Genomic DNA, 22,950 nt, shown 5'->3' on the forward strand with positions numbered 1-22,950 from the left:
AGACCAAAATCCTAACAGTAGTAATAAAATGAAAGCATGCTAATGCTTCCTCTGAAATGAACAGATCCCTTAGTGTTGAGGGTTTTTAGGACAAAGCCTCTGAAAAAGATTCCTGGAGTCCTGCCTCAGCTGGTAAGTTGCTGTTTCTGAATGAATAAGCTGCTTCTCCCCCTTGGCTATTGGTGGTTCAACCCAGAAAATGACACCTTTAAGCACTGTGACCCTAGGGAAGGCCCAATGTTAGTCATTCTGGCTTCCCGTCTTTGGGGCCCCTCTGTTCAAAACTTTACCAGAGTTCTGGATTTTACTTGCCCACATAGCTCATCCCCTCCCCACCCCCCGCCCCACTTTGACTGGCATCTGGGATCTGCAGCTGTTCCAACCCGGAGCTCCGTGCTCATACATCTAGTGTTTGCAAACCTCCTGGATAGACCCGCTCATTCCACTAGGCTGGCAAAGACTGCTGGGAAGGCCAGAGCCTTCGGAGAGGTGGCCAGTGCTCAAGCTCAGAACTAGCCACCTCGGCCAACACTAGCCCCTGCTCTTCATTTGGGATTTGATCTCTTCTCCAAGGCCACCTCTAAGGGGCTTTTGAAGTTGAGGGTTCATTCTGACCTCTAATCTCCCTTTCTGTCAAACCCACCCCACGTCCTGCCAACTCTGTCTGGAGCACTCTGGGGCCTGCCTCCTTGCTGTGGTCAGTGTACCTCTCTTAGAGGAAGGCTGTCTTCTCCTTGGCCCAGTTCTTGCCCTCATAGCTCACCGTTTGGGGTGACTTTGCAGCTGTGTGGTGTAGGCTTTCTGCAACACTATCTGCTGTGCCCATCATGATCTTGAGGCTGGCAGATCCCCCAGTCAGCCACGGGGTCTGCCCACCAATGAGCTTTGCCCATGCAGTGCCTCCAGCCTCTTCTCCTCCAGCCTCTGGGACACTGAAAGCTGTGGAACCTGCTGACTTTGCCTGGGAGGGGAAAGACACCTTCACTAACCCCCAACACGCCTTTTCTCCCCACCCGTGTGCTGTCTTGCATAGCCAAGATGCTGTACAATGTTATTTCTGGATTCATTTTCTTGGCTGCTCAGATTGCCAAGCTCAGGACCCAGCAGCTCTTGGAGGTATATTTTGTAATAAACTTGGCAGGAAAGAGCTTGCCCATGACTTGTGTGTGGAGTGGAGGGCAGTTCATCAATATAAATTGTTTTCGCTTTTGAGAAAGGATGGGCGTAAAAGACCTGGCATAATTCTAACAGATGTCGGATAGATGGATCCCACTTGGGCTCCTCCATGACAGTAATTTCCTTTCTAAATGAACTGCTCTCCAGCCCAGAATGCGTCTTGGGTGGCACGTGTAACCCAGTCCTGCTCACAGGCCAGTGGAGGGCTCCTGCTCTCCAGTGGATCGGGTGTAAGCTGAATTGGCTCGTTCAGGAGTCTCACACCGGAAGAACAGACAGTGTTTGCAGAAGCGTTTGCTGATGTGTTTCTGGAAAAACAGCAAGAGGTACCTGCGGAACTTCTCCCCAACAAAGGCGTAGATCACTGGGTTGATGCAGCAGTGTGTCATAGCCAGTGTCTCTGTCACCTGCATGGCTTGGTCCAGTTGGTTGCTGCTGTCACAGTTGTTCAGACCAAAGGCCTCCTGGAAGTTGTTCAGGAGGAGGACGATGTTGTAGGGAGTCCAGAAGAGGAAATAGATGATCATGATGGTGAAGATGAGCCGCACAGCCCGGTGCCGCCTCTTCTCATTGCGACAGCGAAGCAGTGTCCTGAGGATCCCTGAGTAGCAAATGACCATGACAAGCAGGGGCAGGATCAGGCCCAGGATGGTCATCTGTAATGTATGGAAGTTCTTCCAGAAATGATACTGACTGGTTGGAAAGTGAAAGCTGCATGTATACCGCACACCTTCTTTTTGAGATTTGGTGAAGATAATGGTTGGAAGAGATGCTAGGACTGCAACCACCCAGGTGACCCCGCTGGTCACCACCCCGAAGGTGACTGTCCTGGCTTTTAAAGCAAACACAGCGTGCACGATGGCCAGGTACCTGTCGATGGTCAGGAGGATGATAAAGAAGATGCCGGAGAAGAAGCCGATGAGATAGAGGCTGGTCGTCAGCTGGCACATCGTGTTTCCAAAGTCCCACTGGGCTGAGGCGTAGTGAGCCCACAGAGGGAGTGTCAACAGGAACATCAGGTCGGACACGGCCAGGTTGAGCAGGTAGATGTCAGTCATGCTCTTGAGCTTCTTGCAGTTGACCAGGGTGAGGATGACCAGCAGGTTGCCCACTAAGCCCAGGATGAACACCAGCGAGTAGAGCGGAGGCAGGAGCTGGGCTGCCACCTGCTTCACATTGATCTTCTGGCAGGGCTCTAACATCCCATAATCGATGTCATAGAGGGAGGTGGGCGTTTGATAATCCATCAGGCTCAAAACTACACAAAAAAAGAGAACTCCTTAAAGTCCTGTATGTCTCTGGTGGCCTACCACAAGTGCCAGTCATCTTAAACATGGATAGATCTTACATGGATTTCTACACTTAATTGGGTTCCCTTTTGGGGCCCGACAATGGCGCCATGCTTTGAAGGGAAAGTTTCCTGCTAATTTCTTTGCCTGCCTCCCACCCCGACTTTGTTTAAGTGAATTTCAGCCCATGTCCCCCCACAAAATTCTCATTTTGCATAGTACGGTGAAGCCACTGAAACTATGACATCACCTGGCAGCCTTCCAATCGGAGTCTCTGCTGCAGCTCCCTGGAGTTTACTCACATAGAAGAGACATGAAGAGTGGAACGGGAATCAGCTAGAGGTCCCATGGGCACACACTGCATGCCCATCAATATGACCCTCCCGTTCACACAGGCCATTTCACAATTTCTCCAAGCACTGAGATGAGTGATTTGCTGAGACTATGAAGACAGGCAGCTTTCATCCACTCTGCTGCTCTGTGCCTTGCTTCTTGGCAGGAGAACTAAAGGGTAGGATGGACTATGTATCTGCTGCTTTTGCGAGATCAACCAGAAGCCAGTCCATTTTAAGTCCCTGCTCTTCCTGGCTATGAACTTGGGCTAGTAGCCCCTGAGGAGTCCCGATCAAGAGCTCCCTTACAAATACAAGAAATAACCAAGTCAAAAACAAACAAACAAACAAAAACCTCCCCTCCCACCCAGGTAAATATCGCCCCTCCCGGCAGGTGAGCCTTTCCAATGTGCCCAGTCTACTGAAGTCCCACGGCTATAGGTGAATGTGTTCTCTAATCCTGGTGATCCCAAACTCCCGAACTTCCAAGGACAGCTTTGAGACAGCTGGAAGAAGTTCCCAGAGAAATCTCACCTTTACATTTTCTGAGCCAGATTAAATAGACATTCCCTGTGCTGTGGAGCCAAATACATGTTAGAGGGAAATTACTTCTAAATACTAATCTTGTATGGAATTGCACATTTGGGCTTCCCCCTTTTTTTTTCTGGAGGAAAAAAAAGAGAACCAGATGTCAAGCTCATGTTCAGAGGTATTGCTGGGAAGCTTTTAGCTCTCCCTAGCTGGGGAAAAGTCTCCTAAAGTTTTAGCCAAGACTCCTCCCTCTCTCTCCAGAGCTTTCTTGGCTGAGATGAGGACTGCTGGCTTTAAGAGTCAGGTCTTTGATTCATTGTCTTGTCCTGTATCTTTGATGTTCTGTATCTTTGATTATATTTTAAGATAATTCTCTAAACACCTGCTCTGGGTTTCCTGTAGAAGCTTTTACTCATCACACAAGCTGAGCGGACTGGTAGCCCGGGTGAGAAAGGAGTAACTTACCCCAGGGTGTGTTCTTGTAGGGGGAACAGATGTCTCGGTGCCTCTGGCCAGCTGAGCTGTGCAAATCAAACATATAGACAGCAGAAAAGTAGGAAATGCTTTTAAATGGGGGGTGGAGCTTAAAGAGCAAGTGCATTGTGGAGTGTGTGTGGGGGGGAGAACAATCGACTAGAGTTCTTCTTTTTTCAAAATTGAATTTAAATGGGCCAGGGAAGAGATTCCTGGTTCTTGAGCTTTTGGTGGGCTACTCTCCTGATCTCAGTTTTGTCCTCTGTTGATCCATCTATGTAGAGTGTGTTGGAAAACAGAATGAAGGGGGGAGAGTACACTTGGGAGAACACACTTCCATATTTTGCTCAAGAAACTGCTGTTTGAGAGAGAAGCAGTGGTTTGAGTAAGAGCACAGGGCTCATCCATGCAAGGTGAGAATTTGGATTCTCTTCATGGTGGCCCTTTGATAAAGCCAGTTCCAAGAAACCCCACATTTAAATGAAATCCTGTGGCTAACACGAACCTTACACTCCCTTTATCCATACTGGTCCTTTCCTCGCTCCCTCGCTTGCTCACGCATGCTCACAACATGATTTTTCTCTGCAGATTCAAACAACTGGCTGGCTGAAAGGTTATGTCTTAAAAGTTCACCTGTGAGCTAAATACATTTTGCATCTTTCTCTAGATATGGTATCTGGGACAGAGGAGAACATGATCAATTTTTTTAAAGATTTATTTATTTATGTTGGAAAGGCAGATTTACAGAGAAGAGGAGACAGAGATCTGCTCTTTCACTCCCCAGATGACTGCAATAGCCAGAGCTGAGCTGATCTGGAGCCAGGAGCTTCTTCCGGGTTTCCCACACTGGTGCAGGGAGTCCCAAGGCTTTGGACCATCCTCTGTAAACTTTCCCAGACTGCAAGTAGGGAGCTGGATGGGAAGTGTAACAGCCGGCACACAAACTGGTGCCTGTATGGGAGGCATTTGGAGGTGGGGGATTAGCCAGTTGAGCCATCACATTGGTCCCTCCAGACCAGCTAGCTTTCAGGGCGGGCTCCTTGCCCCAAGCACCTGGAGATCCCAGAGTAGTGGCAGAGTGTGTAAGGAGTCCAGGAGTCTAGGACAAGGTCACATGCAGTCATAGCAAGCGCTCTCGGCTGTTGGTGACTCTAAAAACCTCAGTTATTAACAGCTGAGAATGTAGCCACTGCTGGACCACAAGTCTCTCTGGACTTCCGTTGCCTTGGCTACAGAGTAAGCAGCATTGGTCTGTGAGCTACGAGCAGATGAAAGAGACCCCAGACAACACAGGGGTAGGTCCCCAAGCCTGTGGAGGCAGCTCAACAGAAACTCTGCTGTCAGACTGCCAAGCAGGAAGTGAGTCTCTGCTCTCGGTTTGCTCATCTGTACATTGGGCTTAATAACAATAGGCACTTGAGGGATCCGTTGGGAGGGTTCTATGAAACGTGCACCAACATCAATACAAACTATGTATGTGAGAAGCTCATGGTTGCTCACCTTCTTTGAAAGCTTGTTTACCCAAGGGTTCTTAGCTAGAGCTGATTGTCCCCTGCAAAGCTGAAACCAAAACAAACAGCCAATGGCCTGTGCTGGGAGAACAGAAAGACACAGCTATTCGAACAATCTGGAAAAGCCCAGACAGACCAGCAGCAATCAACCATCCCCTGGGGATGGGGGTGCCTGTCTGTGTTACAACACAGCTGGGTAATGGCAAGTGAATGGCCATTGCCAAAGTGAATCGCCAAAGGCTGTTCAAGGCCCCCCCCACCGGATGCAGCTCACATGCAGTGGTAGGAACCGGAGTCATGCAGCTGGGGTAAAACCCCAGCCTCATTATTGACTGACTCTAATCACGTCGTGGAATCTCTCTGAGCTTTAGTTTCCTTAGCCACAGTTTATTTTATTTTTTTTTAAGATTTATTTTATTTTTATTACAAAGTCAGATATACTGAGAGGAGGAGAGATAGAGAGGAAATGGAGCTGCCGGGATTAGAACCAGCGGCCATATGGGATCAAGGCGAGGATCCCAGCCACTAGGCCACACTGCCAAGCCCAGTTTATTTTCTTTTAAAGCCCCAATCCTAAACCGATTCTACAGCTCTGTGCTCAAAATGGACTGAAACTTGCCCAGGAAGCAAGAGTTTCAGATCCCTGCTCTTGATGGGCCACTTAAGCAGAAAAACGCATCCTTATGGAAAGAGCTCCCCAAATGGGTAACAGATATAAAATTCTGTGGAAAACGTTCCCCTAAATGCCGTGCTCCTTGTTGCTGGACAGCCTTGTGGCCATGGGTGACACCTTGCAGGCAGTTGGACGCAGGTTATTTCTGCTTGGAAAGGTGGCTGCTTCTCCCCCACGTTGGGCTTTGCTATGGTCTGTGTAGCTAAGGACGTGCACGTACTCGGCTCCAGAGGGCGATGTGGAGCGGTGGCGACTGAGTGGCTAGCTGACTCCGTGGGTGCTATGACCAGACTTCCTCTCTGAGTTTTCACTTCCTCATCTGTCCAGTGGAGCTGGGCCAGGCCTGGTAGCAGCTCTCACCCTGAGTGTCCCATGGCTCCGTGGCCAAGTGTGATTGGATGGGTTGGGCTGAGGCTTAGCAGAGCGTGTTATCTTGAGAATTTCTGGTCTAGGGATGTGTTCTGGCCACCCCTTGGGAAGATGGATGCATTTCAAGGATGCAGAAGTGGGGATGTATGGGAAATTCTTCAGCATCTAATGAAGGACCTTCATTCTAGCTACAACAACCGCTAGTAGCTGAGCCTTGACATCTTGGGCTCTGCTTTTCTTTTTACTTAATCCTTCCCAATTTGTTTTCACACTTACTTGAAAGAGTTACAGCAAAAGGAGGCGAGATCTTCCATCTGCTGGTTCACGCTGCAAATGGTTGCAGTGGTCAGAGTTGGGCCAGGCTGAAGCCAGGAGCGAAGAACTCTAGGTCTCCTGTGTGAGTGTCAGGGGCCCAAGCACTTGGACCATCCTGTCTTCCCAGGAGCATAAGCAGGAAGCTGGATCAGAAGCAGAGCAGCCAGGACTAGAAGCCATGCTCCTATAGGATGCTGGCATCACAGGTGTTGCCTTAACCTGTTGCCCCACAATGCTGGCCCTCCTACAAATTGAATTGAAGCTCTCCATGGAAAGGATCGTCTGGTCAGTTTGTCACATTGGACTCAAGGTCTGTAGTGGACAGTGTCTCATGCCACCCTGTTTGGGGTGTTAGTCAGTTGGTAGACAGCTGCTCCAGGTCTGGGCATCTGTGTCCATGTCCCCAGGGTTGCTATGCTGTCCTTGTGAGCACACGTGTGGGCCCACACAGTGCACCGCCAAAGGACGGAGAGAACATGGGCTCTTGCCCTAGGACACAAAGGGCCAACTCCTGAACACAGTGAGCTCACCTTGCGTGGGGCTGGCTCTGGTAGGTGCCTGGGTGCTACCAGAGCCCACCAAAGATCAGTATCGGTTAACAGGGAGAAGGGCTGAACAATGGTGCTGAGTCTCTTGTGTAGCTAAAATGGTAAAAGCAACACGTGCTCTGTGTATGAAGTGGGGAAAAACAAAGTAGGGAAAGTTAAGCATGTGCTTGGAAACTCAAAGCAATCCTCCTTAGCATAGGATGTATGCCGATTCTGACCTCCCATGCACAGGTTTTTTTTTTTTTTTAATTGAAGAATAGAGTTGGGGGAAAGATGGAGGTACACACACACACACAGCACTGCAGTTGCTGGTTCACTCCCCAAATTCCCACTGGATTGCCTAAAGCTGCGAGCTGGGAACTCAACCCAAGTCTCTCATGTGGGTGGCACAAACCTAGTGACTTGAGCCCTTACTACTGCCTCCTGAGGTCTGCGTTGGCAGGAAGCTGGAGTCCAGGAACTGGAGCTGGGAGTTAAACCTGATGCCAGTGTCTTTTCCTAAAGATTTATTTATCTGAAAAGACAGAGTCACAAGGAAGGAGCTATAGACAAGAAAGAGCTTCTATCCATTGATCCACACCCTACATGGCCACAGTGGGTGGGGCTGGGCCAGGCTGAGCCAGGAGCTGCTTCTTGGTCCTCCAGTGTGAGTGCAGGGAGCCGAGTACCTGGATCATCCCCTTCTGCTTTCCCAAGCGTGTTAGCAGGAAGCTGGATGGGAAGTGGAGCAGCTGGGACTCGAACTGGCCCCTGTGGATGTGTCAACTGATGTCTTAACTGTGAAAGTGCCTACCCCTTGCACATTTTGTTCCCACGCAAATGCCATGCTGTATTCTACTAAAGAGGACAGTGTGGGTGTTTCCCCACACTGCTAAAAAATGGTCATGAACACCATTCTTTCCCTGACGTTTTGTTGAGGTGAAGCTTAGGTGCAGCTAAGTGCACCGATCCCAGCTGTACAATGTGGTGAGCTTAATGCGCACACAGCTATGTTAGCACCACCTAGTTCAAGGTGACACCTGGAGGTGCCCTTTACCCCACTCGGGGTAAGGGTCATTGCAACTTTAGCTGGATTCAATGATTGTCTTTCACTTTCTGATAAGTAGAGTCAGCTGCTGTCCTCCTTCCTGGCTGGCCTCTTACAGCTGTATACCACTTAGTGTGTACCTCAGCTATTGGACAGCTGGGCTCTTGCCAATCCTCACTACATCAGCGGTGCTGTACTGATGTCCACGTCGGTACTCTGATGCCCCTAGCCAGCAGGGGCTGCTTGTGTGTCCCCCAGGGCCACCTGCATCAGCACATCCAGAGAGTTCTCTGTGGTCCCCATAGAAGCAGGAAGAATCCTCCCCCTCTCATGTCACACTGTGTCACCTGTGTGCCTCCACAGGGGTGTGTGTGCTATCCTGTGACTCCCAGCTCCCTGGTAGGGAGAGCCCCTTCCCTTTTGCCTCAGACACCTGTCGTGGCAGGTGGGTTTGGGAGGTCATCCTGCTGCTCTCCATTCCTTCCCTGCTTGCAGTCCATGCAGCACATCTTCCCTAAGCCCTGTGCAAATCCTCAGCGAAGGGACCCCTGCAGGCTGTCCCTCAGGCCACGGAATCCTTTCGCTCAGCCACAATATCTGCTCTATATGGTTGGGGTGTTTCTTGCAGATCAGCGCCCAGCAGAGGGAACAAAAGCCTAAACTCTATCCTTAAGATACACAGTAGACTCACTGTACTCTCAAGTGGGGTCTGACCTTCCTCAGCCCTACGATCAACTCTGTGTAGGCCAGGATGTTATGTAGGACTGTCCCGACAGCCCCAGAACTGGTAACTATTGCCTAAGGTGAAAGACAAGGTGGGTGACAGTACCTCATGCTTAGCCTGGAGGAAGACCATCAATACCTCTGCAGGGCTATGGCAAAGTGACAGAACCAGCATGTGGCTCCAGCTGTTTTCCCTGCACCCCAGTGTGTTAGGGTCAGGAGAGGATTTTGGAAGGGTTTGGGGTTGATGGTGGCAGAATGGGGTTTATGTCCTCACAGTCAGGGGGAGGGGCCATGAGTAGTAAGGGCTTGCAAAAGAGGAGGTGGGTACTCTGATGGTGATGGGAGGGCACTGAAAGGTAGCCAGTGAACAAGGAGGAGGGTCAGAAGAGGGTAACAGGTGCAGAATGACCCTGAATAGCAAGGATGTTTTCCAGAATGCTGGTGTTCTGGGGCCACATGGCTAACCCAGGAGATTAGGCTAGAACTTTACTGTCTGTTGGATCCCACTATCTGATGGAGGGGACCCCAGTGCTTGGGTATCAGTGAGCTGGGAGAAGTTGCTCAGATTTGTCGCATGTCCAGGAGGTGTGGTGGTGGGGACCCTTCCTATCTCCATGCCCTCTGTAGGAGACAAGCATGCACCTGCCATGCCAGGATGCATGGGCCTCCAGGGAGGGCCTGTGACTGGGACTGGTTAGATGGAGACACGCCTGTCCTCCTTCCTCTCTGCTCACTGTTGGCACCAGCTAAACAGAGGGGAAGCACAGGAGCTTCTCCCCAAGGTGGCCCACTAGTGCCAAGGACTGGAGGCGTGGCCAGAGCAGGCATGGAAGATGCACCATTTCCCTCCTCTGCAGAATCCTCTAGAATCTAGGCAATGCTAAGGCCCTGATGGCACAGTGGCTGGAGGGGAAAGAAATACTTCCATATTGTGGCTGATTGCTTTAGAACATTTATGGGAAGGGGTTCAGTGTCATCCAGTGGCATCCAGTGTCCTGCCTTGCCCTGCCCTGCCCTGTCCTTTGCTTGCCAGGTTGCTGAGCTGGGAGAGCTTGTTGGGGTGGGAGCAAGTGACTTTTCCCCTTACAGCCCTTTTCAGGCTAGGCCACCATGGCTGCAGATCACATATTCCAGATTCCCTGTTAACACATACACATATTTTCCTAAAGTTACAGAGGATGCCCTATAGCCATGTCTGAAGAAGTCTCTGCCCTCCATGCCCACGCCTTCCCACACTTGGCCCAGGCTCCTGCTTTGGGTCCCAGCACCACACGTTGGAAGGCCAGTTCAACAGATCCAGGGCCTCTTCATGGTATGTTTTGCTGGGTGGCCCTAGATGGCTTTTCCTATTGCTGCATTTCTCTCTAGCCTATTTCAGGATGTCAGGGAAGTTAAACCAATGGTGAGCAAAAGCAAAAGAGGAAGGCTAGGGTCTTGATGCTTTACCCTCTGGGCCTCACTGATCAGAGCTGTGGCTTGGAGTAGGCTGTTTACAGCCCTCTGCTCTACTACAAAAGTCTCCACATGCCATGCACTGGAATGCCTGCCTCCCCTCTGGTCCCCTCTATTGGCTTGACCAGCAAATCTCTTGGTTTTGCATAAATGAGGATCCAAGTCTGGACATGGACATGACTGATAACTTTCTTTAATTAGAGATGCTATCAGCTGGTTCAACTCCCCCAAATACCTGTAGTTGAATCAGCCTGAAGCTGAAAATAGGGAGCACTTGGTCATGATCTCCCATGTGAGTGGCAGAACCCACCCCAACCACAAATCCTGGTGGCTGCATCTGAGGATGTGCATTAACAGGAACTGGGAGTGTAGCCGACACTTGAACCCAGGTACTCCTACGGACCATGCGGGTGTCCCAAGGGGTGACTTCATTGCTAGGCCAAGCAACAATGGAACAAGTGGCAACTTTAAAATGTTTTCTTTTTCAGTTGGCAACATTTGAATGTTAGTTTTGGTAGCTCTGTTCCATGACACAGGACCATGACTGGATTATCACTCTGTTCCTGTCACTCTAGGATCGTCTCAGATGACATGTACTCTGGGCCCAGCACAGTGCACTATGATTGTGCCACGCTCCTGCCTCCAGTGGGCTCTGGGTTCTAAGACTTGCAGGGCAGGGTCTTGCCAAGGGTGTCTTCTCCCCATTGGAATCTGGCATAGGGATACTTGGTAGGTTGAGTTCCACAACGGAGAACAGATAGATACTTCCCCGAATGTTGTGGAGTCACTCAACACCATGTGTGTTGATCACCATTTTGTGTCTAAACTCACTGGATACCCTGTGCTCAGCTGTGGCCCTGGCTTTGTTCCTTTGGCACATGAGCCAAAGACTGTGAACCACCTAGGGGACCTCCGTATGGCTGGAAAGAATGGCTCGGCTCAGCCACGGGTTGGGCTCTGTATGCACAGAGAAGCCCCCTGTCCCTCAGGCTCACAGCCCAGTTGCCCTGTTGGCTGGGATTTGGGGCTAGAAGAGGGCTAGAAGTTTGTGGAACATCTTGTAGTCGTGAGGGCAGATGTGTATGTAATTGTGCAGGAGAAGGAGCTCACAAAGTTATCAACCAGACACAAGACAGATTTTTTTTTTGACAATAAGTTGAGAGTATGGATTTACTCCAAATCATAGTTTGTTAAACCAGTATTTACATTATTTCATGATTGAAATACAATTGGATACAATCATCAGTATAATACAAACGTTCGGGAATGAGACTACTCCCTACCCTGCCCTGCTTTCTGGAACCTTCTGTAGCCAGATGGCAAGGAAGTAGAACTGTGGGAACTTAAGAGCAAAGCAGCTGCTTTCTTTCTTTTCTTTTTTTTTTTTTAAAGGATTTGTTTTTATTGAAAAGTCAGATATACAGAGAGAAGGAGAGGCAGAGAGGAAGATCTTTCATCCACTGATTCACTCCCCAAGTGGCCGCACTGGCTGGAGCTGCACCAATCTGAAGCCAGGAGCCTGGAGTCTCTTCAGGTCTGCAATGTGGGTGCAGGATCCCATGGCTTTGGGCCATCCTCTACTGCTTTCCCAGACCAAACAGGGAGCTGGATGGGAAATGGGGCTGCTGGCACTTGAACCAGCGCCCATATGGGATGCAGGCATATGCAAGGTGAGGACTTCAGCCACTAGGCTGCCACGCTGGGCCTGCGGCTGCTTTAACTGAGGGTCTCCAAACTTCCCAGGCCTTTGAAGTAAGCAATTCAGTGCTGCTCTGATGAGCAAGCCCCTGCTGGCCAAGTGGGAGCACTGTGCTTGACCAAGGACACCCTGCGAAGCCCTGAAGTGCTAACGCATGGCAAGATCGTGGCTCTGTAATAGCAGAACAGCAGAGTTTTCAGCAGCAAGACAGGATGAGGAGACAGTGACAAGGACAGCTGTGGAGCTGAGGGTCTGTAATCCAAATGACACTGTTCCTAGAGTCTGAGTCACTACTGGCTAAGCACACAGCTCCCCAGTTCTTGGCTGCTCAACAGCTATAAGGGCACTTCAAAAGGTCTGTGGATAAAAGGGGATTAAATGATAGACTTGTTTTAGTGCAAAAAATTTTAGAATCCAGGCATGGTTTTTTCACAACACATAAAGATGCTTCGAGATGCAATCACTTTGAATATTTTGCCCCAAAGCAAAATTACCCTTTAAAGATTGTGTATCATGGTTTTATGTGAAAGGCAGCATGACAGATTTTCCATTCCTTGGTTTATTCCTCAAATGATTGCAATAGCTGGGACTGGGCCAGGTTGAAGCCAGGAGCCTGGATATGTCTGAGTTTCCTATGTGGGTGGCAGAACCCAAGTACTTGAGCCATCACTGGTTGCCTCCCAGGATCTGCATTAGCAGGAGGCAGAGCTGGGACTTGGACCCAGGCACACTGATAGGGAGACGGGTGTCCAAGGGGGATGTTAGCCTCAGCTCCACACAGCTGTTGAAACTTTGTTTTCTATAAACCTTTTGCAGGACTCTTGTATTTGTGATGATTCATCAGTCTACTAAACATACGATTCCAAAACTTTCAAGATAAAAGCTATAACTGACTGTATGTCTCACACAGTATTTTCAAAAGTGACATGATAGTAACCGTTTCAAACAATACTTTACCATAGTTGCAAGCTGCAGCTTCTAGCTTTAATTTTTTTTTTGAGGATGTCTGATTTCTGAGCTTTCATCCAATCATGCAGTGCTGGGAAGTATGTTCTTGGAAAACTTTTTCTTTCCCAATCCATCTAGTCTTTCTCATCTGGCTTTGCTCTGCACTGTTATTCAGATCCCAAGATTCACAGGCTGGGGGCATGGTTCTGAAGTAAATGACTGTCTGCTTCCTCTCCAGGGTCTTCCTCTGCCCTGAAGAGATGTCCCGAAACCCCCACTGGTTTTCCTCTTGTACAATTTCCATCATATTCTCCCCCAGATCTATTCTCATGCACCTCTACAAACTGCTGGTGAGGCAGGATGATCCAGGCTGTAGGGGGTAGAGAGGCGAGGAACAGCTATGCAGAAGCAGCTGGGTTCCCAGCAGGAGTCTTTGTAAGGTTCCTGTGTATCCATCCCAAGCTTGCCCCTCTTTGTGGATTCTGGAAACATCCTTGCATCCTGTCTTCATTAACCCTGTCCTCTTGTTCCGACCCCTTCTCACCTGATAGAAAAACCCATCATTCTCTACCCCTGCTTCAGCCTTCCCCTCTCTCAGGGGGAGACCACATACAGGCTTCTAGTTCATCTTCTAGCTTCAAAAAGGTCTATGTTTCTTTTTTTTTTTTTTTAAAGATTTATTCATTTTATTACAGCCAGATATACACAGAGGAGGAGAGACAGAGAGGAAGATCTTCCGTCCGATGATTCACTCCCCAAGTGAGCCGCAACGGGCCGATGCGCGCCGATCCAAAGCCGGGAACCTGGAACCTCCTCCGGGTCTCCCACGCGGGTGCAGGGTCCCAATGCATTGGGCCGTCCTCAACTGCTTTCCCAGGCCACAAGCAGGGAGCTGGATGGGAAGTGGAGCTTCTGGGATTAGAACCGGCGCCCATATGGGATCCTGGGGCTTTCAAGGCCAGGACTTTAGCCGCTAGGCCACGCCGCCGGGCCCAAAAAAGTTCTATGTTTCTATACAGGAGAATCCAACCTGCTGAAGAAGTGTGTGGACAATGGGACATGATGTTTCACAGATCTCAAGTACTGGTGCAGAGTTGCCATAGATACAATGTCACAGAGAAACAATATCATGCAGTTATACAGAAGACAATCACTGAATCCAATCTAGGCTTCCCGAAGTTTATTATGGCCCCCCAACTCTCTATGGCCTAGAGAAGCTTTCAGAGATACGAGTGGGAGACAGGGCATATGGCCAGCACCACTTCCTGGCTGGACATCTCAATCTCTTGGCTCACCCTTTTCTCCATCTGGGTTCAGCCACTCTTGTCATGCTTACAGTGCTTAGCCCTGACTCCACGCCCCCTCATTCCCTATCACTCTGTGCCTTGCCTGATTCCCCTCCTCACCTCCAGGTGGGGCCTTGGCTAGAGAAGATTGGAAATATCAGAGACTGAGCAAAGAAATGGCGACGACTGAGAAAAGGACATTCAGACAAGATGAGCAGGTGTTTTCTGGGACTGAGATAGGCTTACTGGAGGGTCTGTGTCTCTGCCCACAGTTGTCCTGGTTTGTTCCCCAAGCACACATGGAGTGACATGAGTCTGACTTGGTGCACACAGCCCTGAGGACCCTGAACCTCTTGTCCCCTATGGGTCTCTGTTCTTCAAAAAGCCCTTGAGGCTTTTAAAAAGAGCCAGAGGCCACTGCTCCTCAGAGGCCAGCTGAGACTTCCTGCTCTCCGGTGGAGGGGGTGTATGTGGAGCTCATTCGATCCGCTGCCTCCCGATAGAAGACCGGACACTGTTTGCAGAGGCGTTTGGCTATGTGCTTTCGGAAAAACGTCGAGAGGTACCTGCGGAACTTCTCCCCAACAAAGGCGTAGATCACTGGGTTGATGCAGCAGTGCGTCATGCCCAGCGTCTCTGTCACCTGCATGGCTTGGTCCAGTTGGCTGCTGCTGTCACAGTTGTTCAGACCAAAAGCCTCCTGGAAGTTGTTCAGGAGGAGGACGATGTTGTAGGGAGTCCAGAAGAGGAAATAGATGATCATGATGGCGAAGATGAGCCGCACAGCCCGGTGCCGCCTCTTCTCGTTGCGACAACGAAGCAGTGTCCTGAGGATCCCTGAGTAGCAGATGACCATGACAAGCAGGGGCAGGATCAGGCTCAAGACAGTCCTCATGACTGTGTGGAAATTCTTCCATCTGAAAGGAACATTGGAACCGCAGGTATAATGAGACTTTTCCTCTTGGAATTCGGTAAACAGGATTCCGGGTACAGAGGCCAGCAGAGCCACCACCCAGGTGACCCCGCTGGTCACCACCCCGAAGGTGACTGTCCTGGCTTTTAAAGCAAACACAGCGTGCACGATGGCCAGGTACCTGTCGATGGTCAGGAGGATGATAAAGAAGATGCCACTAAAATAGCCCAGGTGGTACAGCCCTATAGATAACCTGCACAGGGCCTCTCCAAAAACCCACCCGTGGGCAGCATAGTGAGCCCACAGAGGGAGTGTCAACAGGAACATCAGGTCGGACACGGCCAGGTTGAGCAGGTAGATGTCAGTCATGCTCTTGAGCTTCTTGCAGTTGACCAGGGTGAGGATGACCAGCAGGTTGCCCACTAAGCCCAGGATGAACACCAGCGAGTAGAGCGGGGGCAGGATCAGGCCTCCAAACATTTTCACGTCTAACTTGTGACAGGGCAGGTTGTATTCATAGTCGTACATGGTAGTGGCTTCCTCAGGGCTGCTAAGGATGCTGTCCATCAGCAGGGAGTGCGCCGTAGGCAGCATGGTTGTGGGTGAACCAGGGAAAAGGGTCTGGGCCCACCAGTCTCCTGTTCTGGAAACAGAGAAAGACGTGATGACCAGATGGTACACACACCACCCTCCCTGACCTTGCTCTCAGTGACCTCCCAGTCCCTGGTCCCTCCATCACAGTCCCTCACTTGAAAACATGTGTGCCGGTTGATGACTCCTCTCTCACTCCTGGTAGCAGTCACCTGCCATCTACACAGCAGCCACTTCCCCTAGGAAGGTCTTCCTGACCAAAGATTCAGAAGCACATTTGCCTCTACTGCTCTGCAGCCTGTCTCCTTGGGACTCATGCTTAGCATCACGAATGAAAGATGCCAAGAACCAGAGTGAAGCCAGGAGGAGTCCCGATGCCATGCTTGAACGGCTCAGCTTCTGACTTACTGCTATTGGAGAAAAACCAAACCCCTGTTTTAAGACCATGGTGACCTAGATTTCTGTTCCTTGCAGCCCAAAGCATTCCATTAACCATCTCTACATTCTGCCTCTCTTATCCCTTCAAAGTGTCTCCTTGTCAGGGTCCTCTGTTCAAATGGCTTAGCTTTCTCCCAGTTCCATCTGCATGGAGCCCATATTTGATGCTTCTGCTAACTGCTTATGTATAATATTCTTCCTGGCTTCTAGGTGGTAGCTTCCGCTGACTGTTTTAGGAAGGTGGCTTTGTTGGCAGTTCTGCTCATTGCCCACCCCGTGAGTCTCCAGGCTTCACACTGACTTTTTGGTTATCTTCTCTTTTGCTTGTTAAAGCTTGTTCCAAAGTTCTTCCTGAGTGGTGTTATCCAACCTGCACTTTCTAACTCCCTTCTGTGCTAATTGACTGAAGCTCTGATCAATTTTACTCCTCAATCTCAGAGTGAAACTCTCCCTTGCCTCCTAAAAGCAGTTGCTTTTTTCTCCTTTACCTCCTAAAAGATTTGCTTCACTGTGAGTTTACAAGTAATGGAAAATATGTACTGTAAAAGTGTGGATTTAAAAATATTCTGCACCAAATTATCTGTTATAAACAGGCTCAGCCTGTTTATAGTCCTCCTTGGATGCTCATGGGGTAGAATGAGCCAGCCCTTGGGTGCCTGGGGAAGGGGAAGACAGTGGACAAGGGTGCTGTCCTCCCTTTCTCAGCTGTCCACCCATATCCTCCCACCTGACCTGAGGGGAGGGGTCTCTGCCCCATTTGAGGAGGGGGTGTGAGCGAAAAGGGAGAAAGATTTAATGATTTACTCTACAAATCACCGTGAAAGCTGGGACTGGGCTTGGTGAAAGCCAGCAGCCAGGAACTCATTTCAACTTTCTCAAGTGGCAGCAGTCCAGCTGCTTGAGTTATCACTGCTACTTTTTGGGGTCTGCATCAGCAGGAAGTTGGAATTGGAAGTTGAAGCCAGGTCTTGAACTGAGATACCCTGATATGGAACATGAGCATCTGACTTGCAGGTTATCTTCCAGGCTAAACGCCTATCCCTAACTTATCTTTGAATTCCCTCCCCCAACCCCCATGAACTCCTTGAAGTACTTTCATATGTGGTGGGACCTCAATGCCTATGCTCTGCCTGTCTACCTTGCCTTTTCTAAACTTGTTTTTCAGCCTGATTTTTGCTTCTTGGAGCCCAAATTTGGTACTTTAGCTCGCTGTCCCCTCAAGCTCATTGTTTCCTTCACACTCCGTGGTTTTGCAGATGCTCGTCTCCACCTGCTGCAGCCAATGAATTCCTGCTCTCCCTTGCCACCTCCTGTTCAAATGTTCTCTCTGTCTGTGAAGCCCGATCTGCATTCCCTACCAAGTCACTGTTACCCAAGAACACTTCCAAGAATGCTGGGTGCTTTCTACACAGGCACTTGTGCAACTCTCAAGGTCAAAGACTGATTACCAGCTCTTACTGGATAAAGGAGTCACCGACAAATGCTTACAGGATGGGTGTGCAAGACTCCTTTAAATAACGATTCATCTTGATCTTATGTGGCCTGGATTCTCAGGAATTAACACTTCTGGTAGCGATTGAGTTTGCTTTCATCCATCTACCCTTCATCTTTCTGTTTGTTCAGTGATGGAAACTTTCCACAGACCTTGTTCTCACATCACTGAGTCAGATTCTTGAAACCTATAGGAGCTAAGTAAGCGCTCTGATCAGGGTTGGAAAAAAAAAACCTGCGTCATCTGAGAACTACAACTGTGAGCATCAACTGTGTGCTCTCACGGCTCCAGGCGCCACAAACCCTGTGTACACATTCAACGCATGAATGAACTTCATCCCTACAACTAGCTAGCAGCTAACTCCCTCCTGCAGTGACCCACCAGCACAGCAGTCGAGATGCACTGGCCTCGCTTCAGGTCAGGTATGAGGACACATCACGCAACACTGATAGAAAACTACATCTCAGAAGCTGAAGCCCTATTCATGTCTCTGGGGAGGGACTGCTGAATTGAGGCAAGAGGCCACTTTGGGTCAGGGCCTGACCTGTCCCACCTGTAGTCTAGAGGGGCCAAAACCTCCAGAGAAAGGCTCAGCCTGTTTATAGTCCCCCTTGGATGCTCATGGGGGCAGAGTGAGCCAGCCCTTTGGTGCCCGGGGAAGGGGAAGACAGTGGACAAGGGTGCTGTCCTCCCTTTCTCAGCTGTCCACCCAGCTCCTCCCACCTGACCTGAGGGGAGGGGTCTCTGCCCCACCCTGCGCTTCCTCACTATCAGCAGGGTCTCTCATACCTCCTGCTGCACATGGCATCCTTCACTGTCCGCTCCTCATCTTGATCATTCTCCACAAGTGCACAGCCTTAGCTGTCCCGCAGCATGTGCCCAGAGCCTGCCTTTGCAGCTTGAGGAGTTTACCTAAGCCCACGAACCCACCAAGTCACAAAAAAAGCAACCACAACTCGCCACTCACCAGTGGATGGCTGCTCCCCGGGGACACGGGTGTGTCAGGCTTCTCAGCCACAGCACCAGGCAGATCTGGAGGTAGAAACTTGGTGTGCAGAAGTAGGAAATAAAGTTTCCTGCAGAACGAGAAGGCGGAGATACAAGGGCCAGCAATGGTAAAGATTTGAAGCATACACACACACACACACACACACAGATACACACACACACAGACACACCAGAAAGATTTAGTTCTTCTTTTCCAGCCAGGAACGTTGCACCCTTTGTTGAGGTCTCCCCAAGTAGGATTTATTTTGAAATCTCTTATGCAACCTTGAGTGTGAGTCAGGCAATCTATACATCTGCCCTCAATGTCAAACGACTCCGGGTTTTTGTATCTTGTGGGTCTCTATCCATGCCCTGCCCTCCTGCTAGAGATCATTTGCATGATGTGAACCTAGCAGAGCTTTTCAGGTCCCAGAGAATAACACGGGGCAGAGGCTGGTGGTGATGCTAAGAGGAGCTCCATTGGAGTGTCACTGAGACTGTGTGTCCTGTTTGCATTGGTACCGTAGACCTGGGATCCGGGTAGACATTCTATTGAGAAAATATCTTGTAGTAGAAAGAGACAATCAGATGGTCTCTTGTGTCAAGGATAGCTCCTAGAAGGGAGGATCTAGGTTACCGTTAAGCCTCACTTACTGGAAAAAGTTTGTTTCCAGAAACTGCAAGTTTTGCATTAGAAAGTATCATGCTTGGAACGACCATTTTACGGTTCTGCACAGATAGAGATCAACCGAGTGGATCCTTGAAAACTTCTGGAAGTCAGCACACCTTAGAGTTAGGATCTCAGGCTGTGTGGCCTTGACAAGTTTGTAAGCTTCCATTTCTCTGACCATAAAATATAATTAGATCTCTGTGGTCTGTGAGGTTTAAATGAATGTAACAAATGTAGAAGCCTGTCACGCTGAAGAAGGTAGAGAGGGACTCTATTAATCAAACTTATTAAGGAACTCGTGGCCTTTCCACAGTGCTGGCCCTAGACTCAAAGTCCCTTTCCATTGTCTTAGTCACCTCTCTTGTTGGAAATGTTGTATAAACTGGAATTCAAAGCCACGCCTTTGAGAACTACTGGTTCCCTAGGTATCTCATACATATAGGGAACATTAGTATTAATGAATGTGTTTATTAGTAAACTCGTTGTTTTTTCCCCCTCTTGTTAACCTGTTACTTAAACAAGTCCAAAAACTCCTAAGGGCTGAAGGAAATTTGTTCTTCTGTATAGGTTGAACGTTCACTCAGACAATACTGAGAGTTTGAGGTTAAGGGGTGGAGCTACCACTAGAAGTCTGGCAACGAAGGTGGGCAGCAGAACATGATGCACCCTGCCCTCCTGCTCCCACACTCTGATTTGCTGCCAAAGCCAATGCTTCCTGTGGCTGAACCTCCTGGGAGAGGGAGCAGTGGGGAGTCTGAGTTGAAGGACATGGGAGACGATGGCTTCCCAAGGGAATCTATGGAGTATGGCCAATCACAAAACCTCCATCTTTTCCCTCCTCTTGCTTCTCATTTGGTCCATGTGGATAGTTAGGAAGTTGGGAGCTTTCAATAGTACATTTTTGAATCAATTCCTTATGCTCATGGAGAGAACTGGGAAGGGGGAATTCTTACACAAATCTGAGAACTCTATCAATCTGCTGACACTAGGTTCATGATGGGGCAATTCTTAGCCTGGAAGGTGAGTACCATATATAATCTCTCCAATAGATCTGAGGAAAAGCTCACAGACTACCACCTAGCTCTGGTGTGCCTGCTGACCATGCAGGAGCACGCAAGAGGCTGAGTGGTGGTCACCTCAAAGGGGACTTGGGGTGGGAATGAGGCGAGGCTGAATTCTGCAAACTAATGAAACAGAAGCAACTTGTCTTCCCTGAAAACCAGAAGACCCAGACCACCCATGGCTAGGAGACATTTCAGAAGAGTCTGCAGGTGAGTTGGGGGCTTGGACCCCTGATGCTGAAAGTGAACTTTGTTTTCTGCCATAGCATTGATAGCAAGACTCCCTCAAAGGAAAATACAGAGGAAAGAATGGCTAGAGAGCATGACTGGTGGACCAAGAGAACAGGAACGGCCTGTAGGGATGGCGGTGACATCCCTGTGACGTTCCTGTTCCTCGGCAATGGATGTGTTCAGTTGGCACCTTTCAGATCCCAGAGAACTTCTTGCCTCTTGTCAACCTACTGGTTCGTGGTTTATTGTGGTTTCTATGGTTTGCATGCTTCCTGTGACCTACTAAAATAGATTCTTGAGTTCTAGGATTTTATATCTTTGCTTCTGGTGCAGCGTGGTCAGGACTGATAGAAGACCTCCAGAAAAGGCAGTGATGTTACCTCCCTGTTTTGGTTGTGTCCTCAAGGTGAACACCCCCGCCCCAGGTGATTCCTACCTCTTCTCTCCCCTGTGACAGTCACATAACAGCAGAGTCACACCAGAAAGGCCAGCAGCTGCAGAACCGTTCTTAGAAAGGAAGTGTCAAGTAGCAGTGCTCAAACATGAATTCTCCCCCAAGTCTTCTTTTAAGTTCACCACAAAAGCCAGATGAACCAAGAACAGACAAGGCTGTATTACTGAATGTGGTAATGAGAGGGGCACCAAGAAGGTGACTGGAGCCTTTACATTTATTCGACCGGTTGAGTTGGATAGAGAAAGAGACAGAAAGATCTTCCATCCACAGGTTCACTCCCCAGATGGCTGCAACAGCCTGAACTGGGCTGGTACAAAGCCAGCAGCCAGGAACTCCTTCCAGGTCTCCCACATGAGTTCAGGGAGTCCAAGGCCTTGGGCCATCTTCCACTGCTTTCTCAGGGCATTAGCAGGGAGCTGGATGGCAAATGGGGCAGCTGGGACGAGAACCAATGCCCATAGGGGTTGCCCAGACAGCAGGTAGAGGATTAGCCTGTTATGCTATTGCACTGGCCTTTGATTGGAGTCTTAAAAACTAGAGCATATAAGGAACAGATCTGACAGTTCTGTACTTGCAGGCCAAATTATTTCTTTGTGGCGGGAGAAGGGGGAAATGATGAAGTCAGATCCGTAATCCATTTATTTGCTATTAAGTTCCTGCAAGTGATTGGAGAAGGCATTTGAATCTTGTAGGGGAGGTAGCCCTGGTTTTCCTTAGTCCATATGTTTTTAAATGACTCCTGACCAGTTTTGGATCTCAACAGACACATCTCGGAGGTAGGCTGTTGTGGGGCTGGATTGGGGGAGGCCAGGAGAGAGTACTTCAGAGAAGGTCCCAGGGCATGGCAAGTGCAGGTTAGCTCTGGTTCTGAGGCCTGGCATCTGGGATTTGCCCTCGCCACAAGCATCTCCCCTGCCCCAAGGCTTGGTGAGTTGGCACTAATGAGATGAGGTTCTTGCATATATTTCTGGCTTCTGAGGTGTCCCAGGAAGGGGCACAATGCTACAGTCAGCACCAGGAAACCCAGATTGTACTCTCGGGAGGTACAGGTGGCATAACAGGAAACACACAGGACTAGCAGCGGTGGAGATCCTGCTGTGTGTGCAGAGCTGGCCTCATCCTGGGTGGGTAGCTGTTGCTGTCCCGCAGCGACGGACTTGGTGCACGGAGCCGATAATAACACGCGTGGACCCTGACTGATGGTCAAAAGCCGTAGTTTATTAGTGGCATCAAACTTTATACACTGAGGGCCATACAGGATAAGGGAGGAAGTATTGAGCTCATCAACAAAACCATTAATGCTTGTTTGGAACTCCTTTTGTCTTGTATATTCCACCAGGTGTTCTCATATACATATGCAGATGATATCCAATAAGGTATACAAAAGCTAGCCATTTGGTTATTCTCCTCCAAATATTATCCAACCAACTGTAATCCTGTGCTCACTGACCTTTTCGGGTCACAATGTCCTCCTACAGGTAGCAAGTGACAGAGATAGGGATGTGGGACCTGGCCAAGTATGGCTGGTAGGGGACACGCTCAACTGATGACATTGGCTTTGCAGGAACCATATTAAACCCTTCTGGTAGGGAAAGGACAAGTGGGGGGAGGGGAGCTCATGTGCAGTGCAACACAGGCATAAATATTAGTGTCTAAGAAACAATTTGTGGGTCTCGGTGTAATAGCATAGCAGTTAAAGTCCTCGCCTTGAATGCGCTGGGATCCCATATGGGTGCCGATTCTAATCCCAGCAGCCC

The 22,950-nt window shown here is 49.5% G+C and overlaps 2 protein-coding genes across 4 annotated transcripts; both read right to left on the reverse strand.

Moving 5' to 3' along the window:
• Positions 1-738: 738 nt before the first annotated feature.
• On the reverse strand, positions 739-3,858 carry LOC101535443 (C-C chemokine receptor type 5). 2 transcript variants are annotated; one of them, XM_004581411.4, is made up of 2 exons: positions 3,794-3,858; positions 739-2,434 (listed from the first exon to the last, which is right to left on the reverse strand). In XM_004581411.4, the coding sequence occupies exon 2, from the start codon at positions 2,421-2,423 to the stop codon at positions 1,365-1,367; it is 1,059 nt and encodes a 352-aa protein (XP_004581468.4). In that variant the 5' UTR covers positions 2,424-2,434; positions 3,794-3,858; the 3' UTR covers positions 739-1,364. The 2 variants fall into 2 exon arrangements, with proteins under 2 accessions (XP_004581468.4, XP_058534782.1); XM_058678799.1 differs by lacking the exon at positions 3,794-3,858 and adding an exon at positions 2,768-3,103.
• Positions 3,859-14,697: 10,839 nt separating this feature from the next.
• Positions 14,698-18,934, reverse strand: CCR2 (C-C motif chemokine receptor 2). Of its 2 annotated transcripts, none has more exons than XM_058678796.1 (2): positions 18,758-18,934; positions 14,698-15,907 (listed from the first exon to the last, which is right to left on the reverse strand). In XM_058678796.1, the coding sequence occupies exon 2, from the start codon at positions 15,861-15,863 to the stop codon at positions 14,781-14,783; it is 1,083 nt and encodes a 360-aa protein (XP_058534779.1). In that variant the 5' UTR covers positions 15,864-15,907; positions 18,758-18,934; the 3' UTR covers positions 14,698-14,780. The 2 variants fall into 2 exon arrangements, with proteins under 2 accessions (XP_058534779.1, XP_058534781.1); XM_058678798.1 differs by having other exon boundaries at positions 14,698-15,912.
• Between the last annotated feature and the right edge of the window lie 4,016 nt (positions 18,935-22,950).

The sequence above is a fragment of the Ochotona princeps genome, chromosome 21 (assembly GCF_030435755.1).
Source record: "Ochotona princeps isolate mOchPri1 chromosome 21, mOchPri1.hap1, whole genome shotgun sequence".
Lineage (NCBI taxonomy): Eukaryota > Metazoa > Chordata > Mammalia > Lagomorpha > Ochotonidae > Ochotona > Ochotona princeps.

Excerpts from the sequence above, each read along its gene's own strand:
- CCR2 (XM_058678796.1), bottom strand. The coding sequence starts at position 15,863 with ATGCTGCCTACGGCGCACTCCCTGCTGATGGACAGCATCCTTAGCAGC.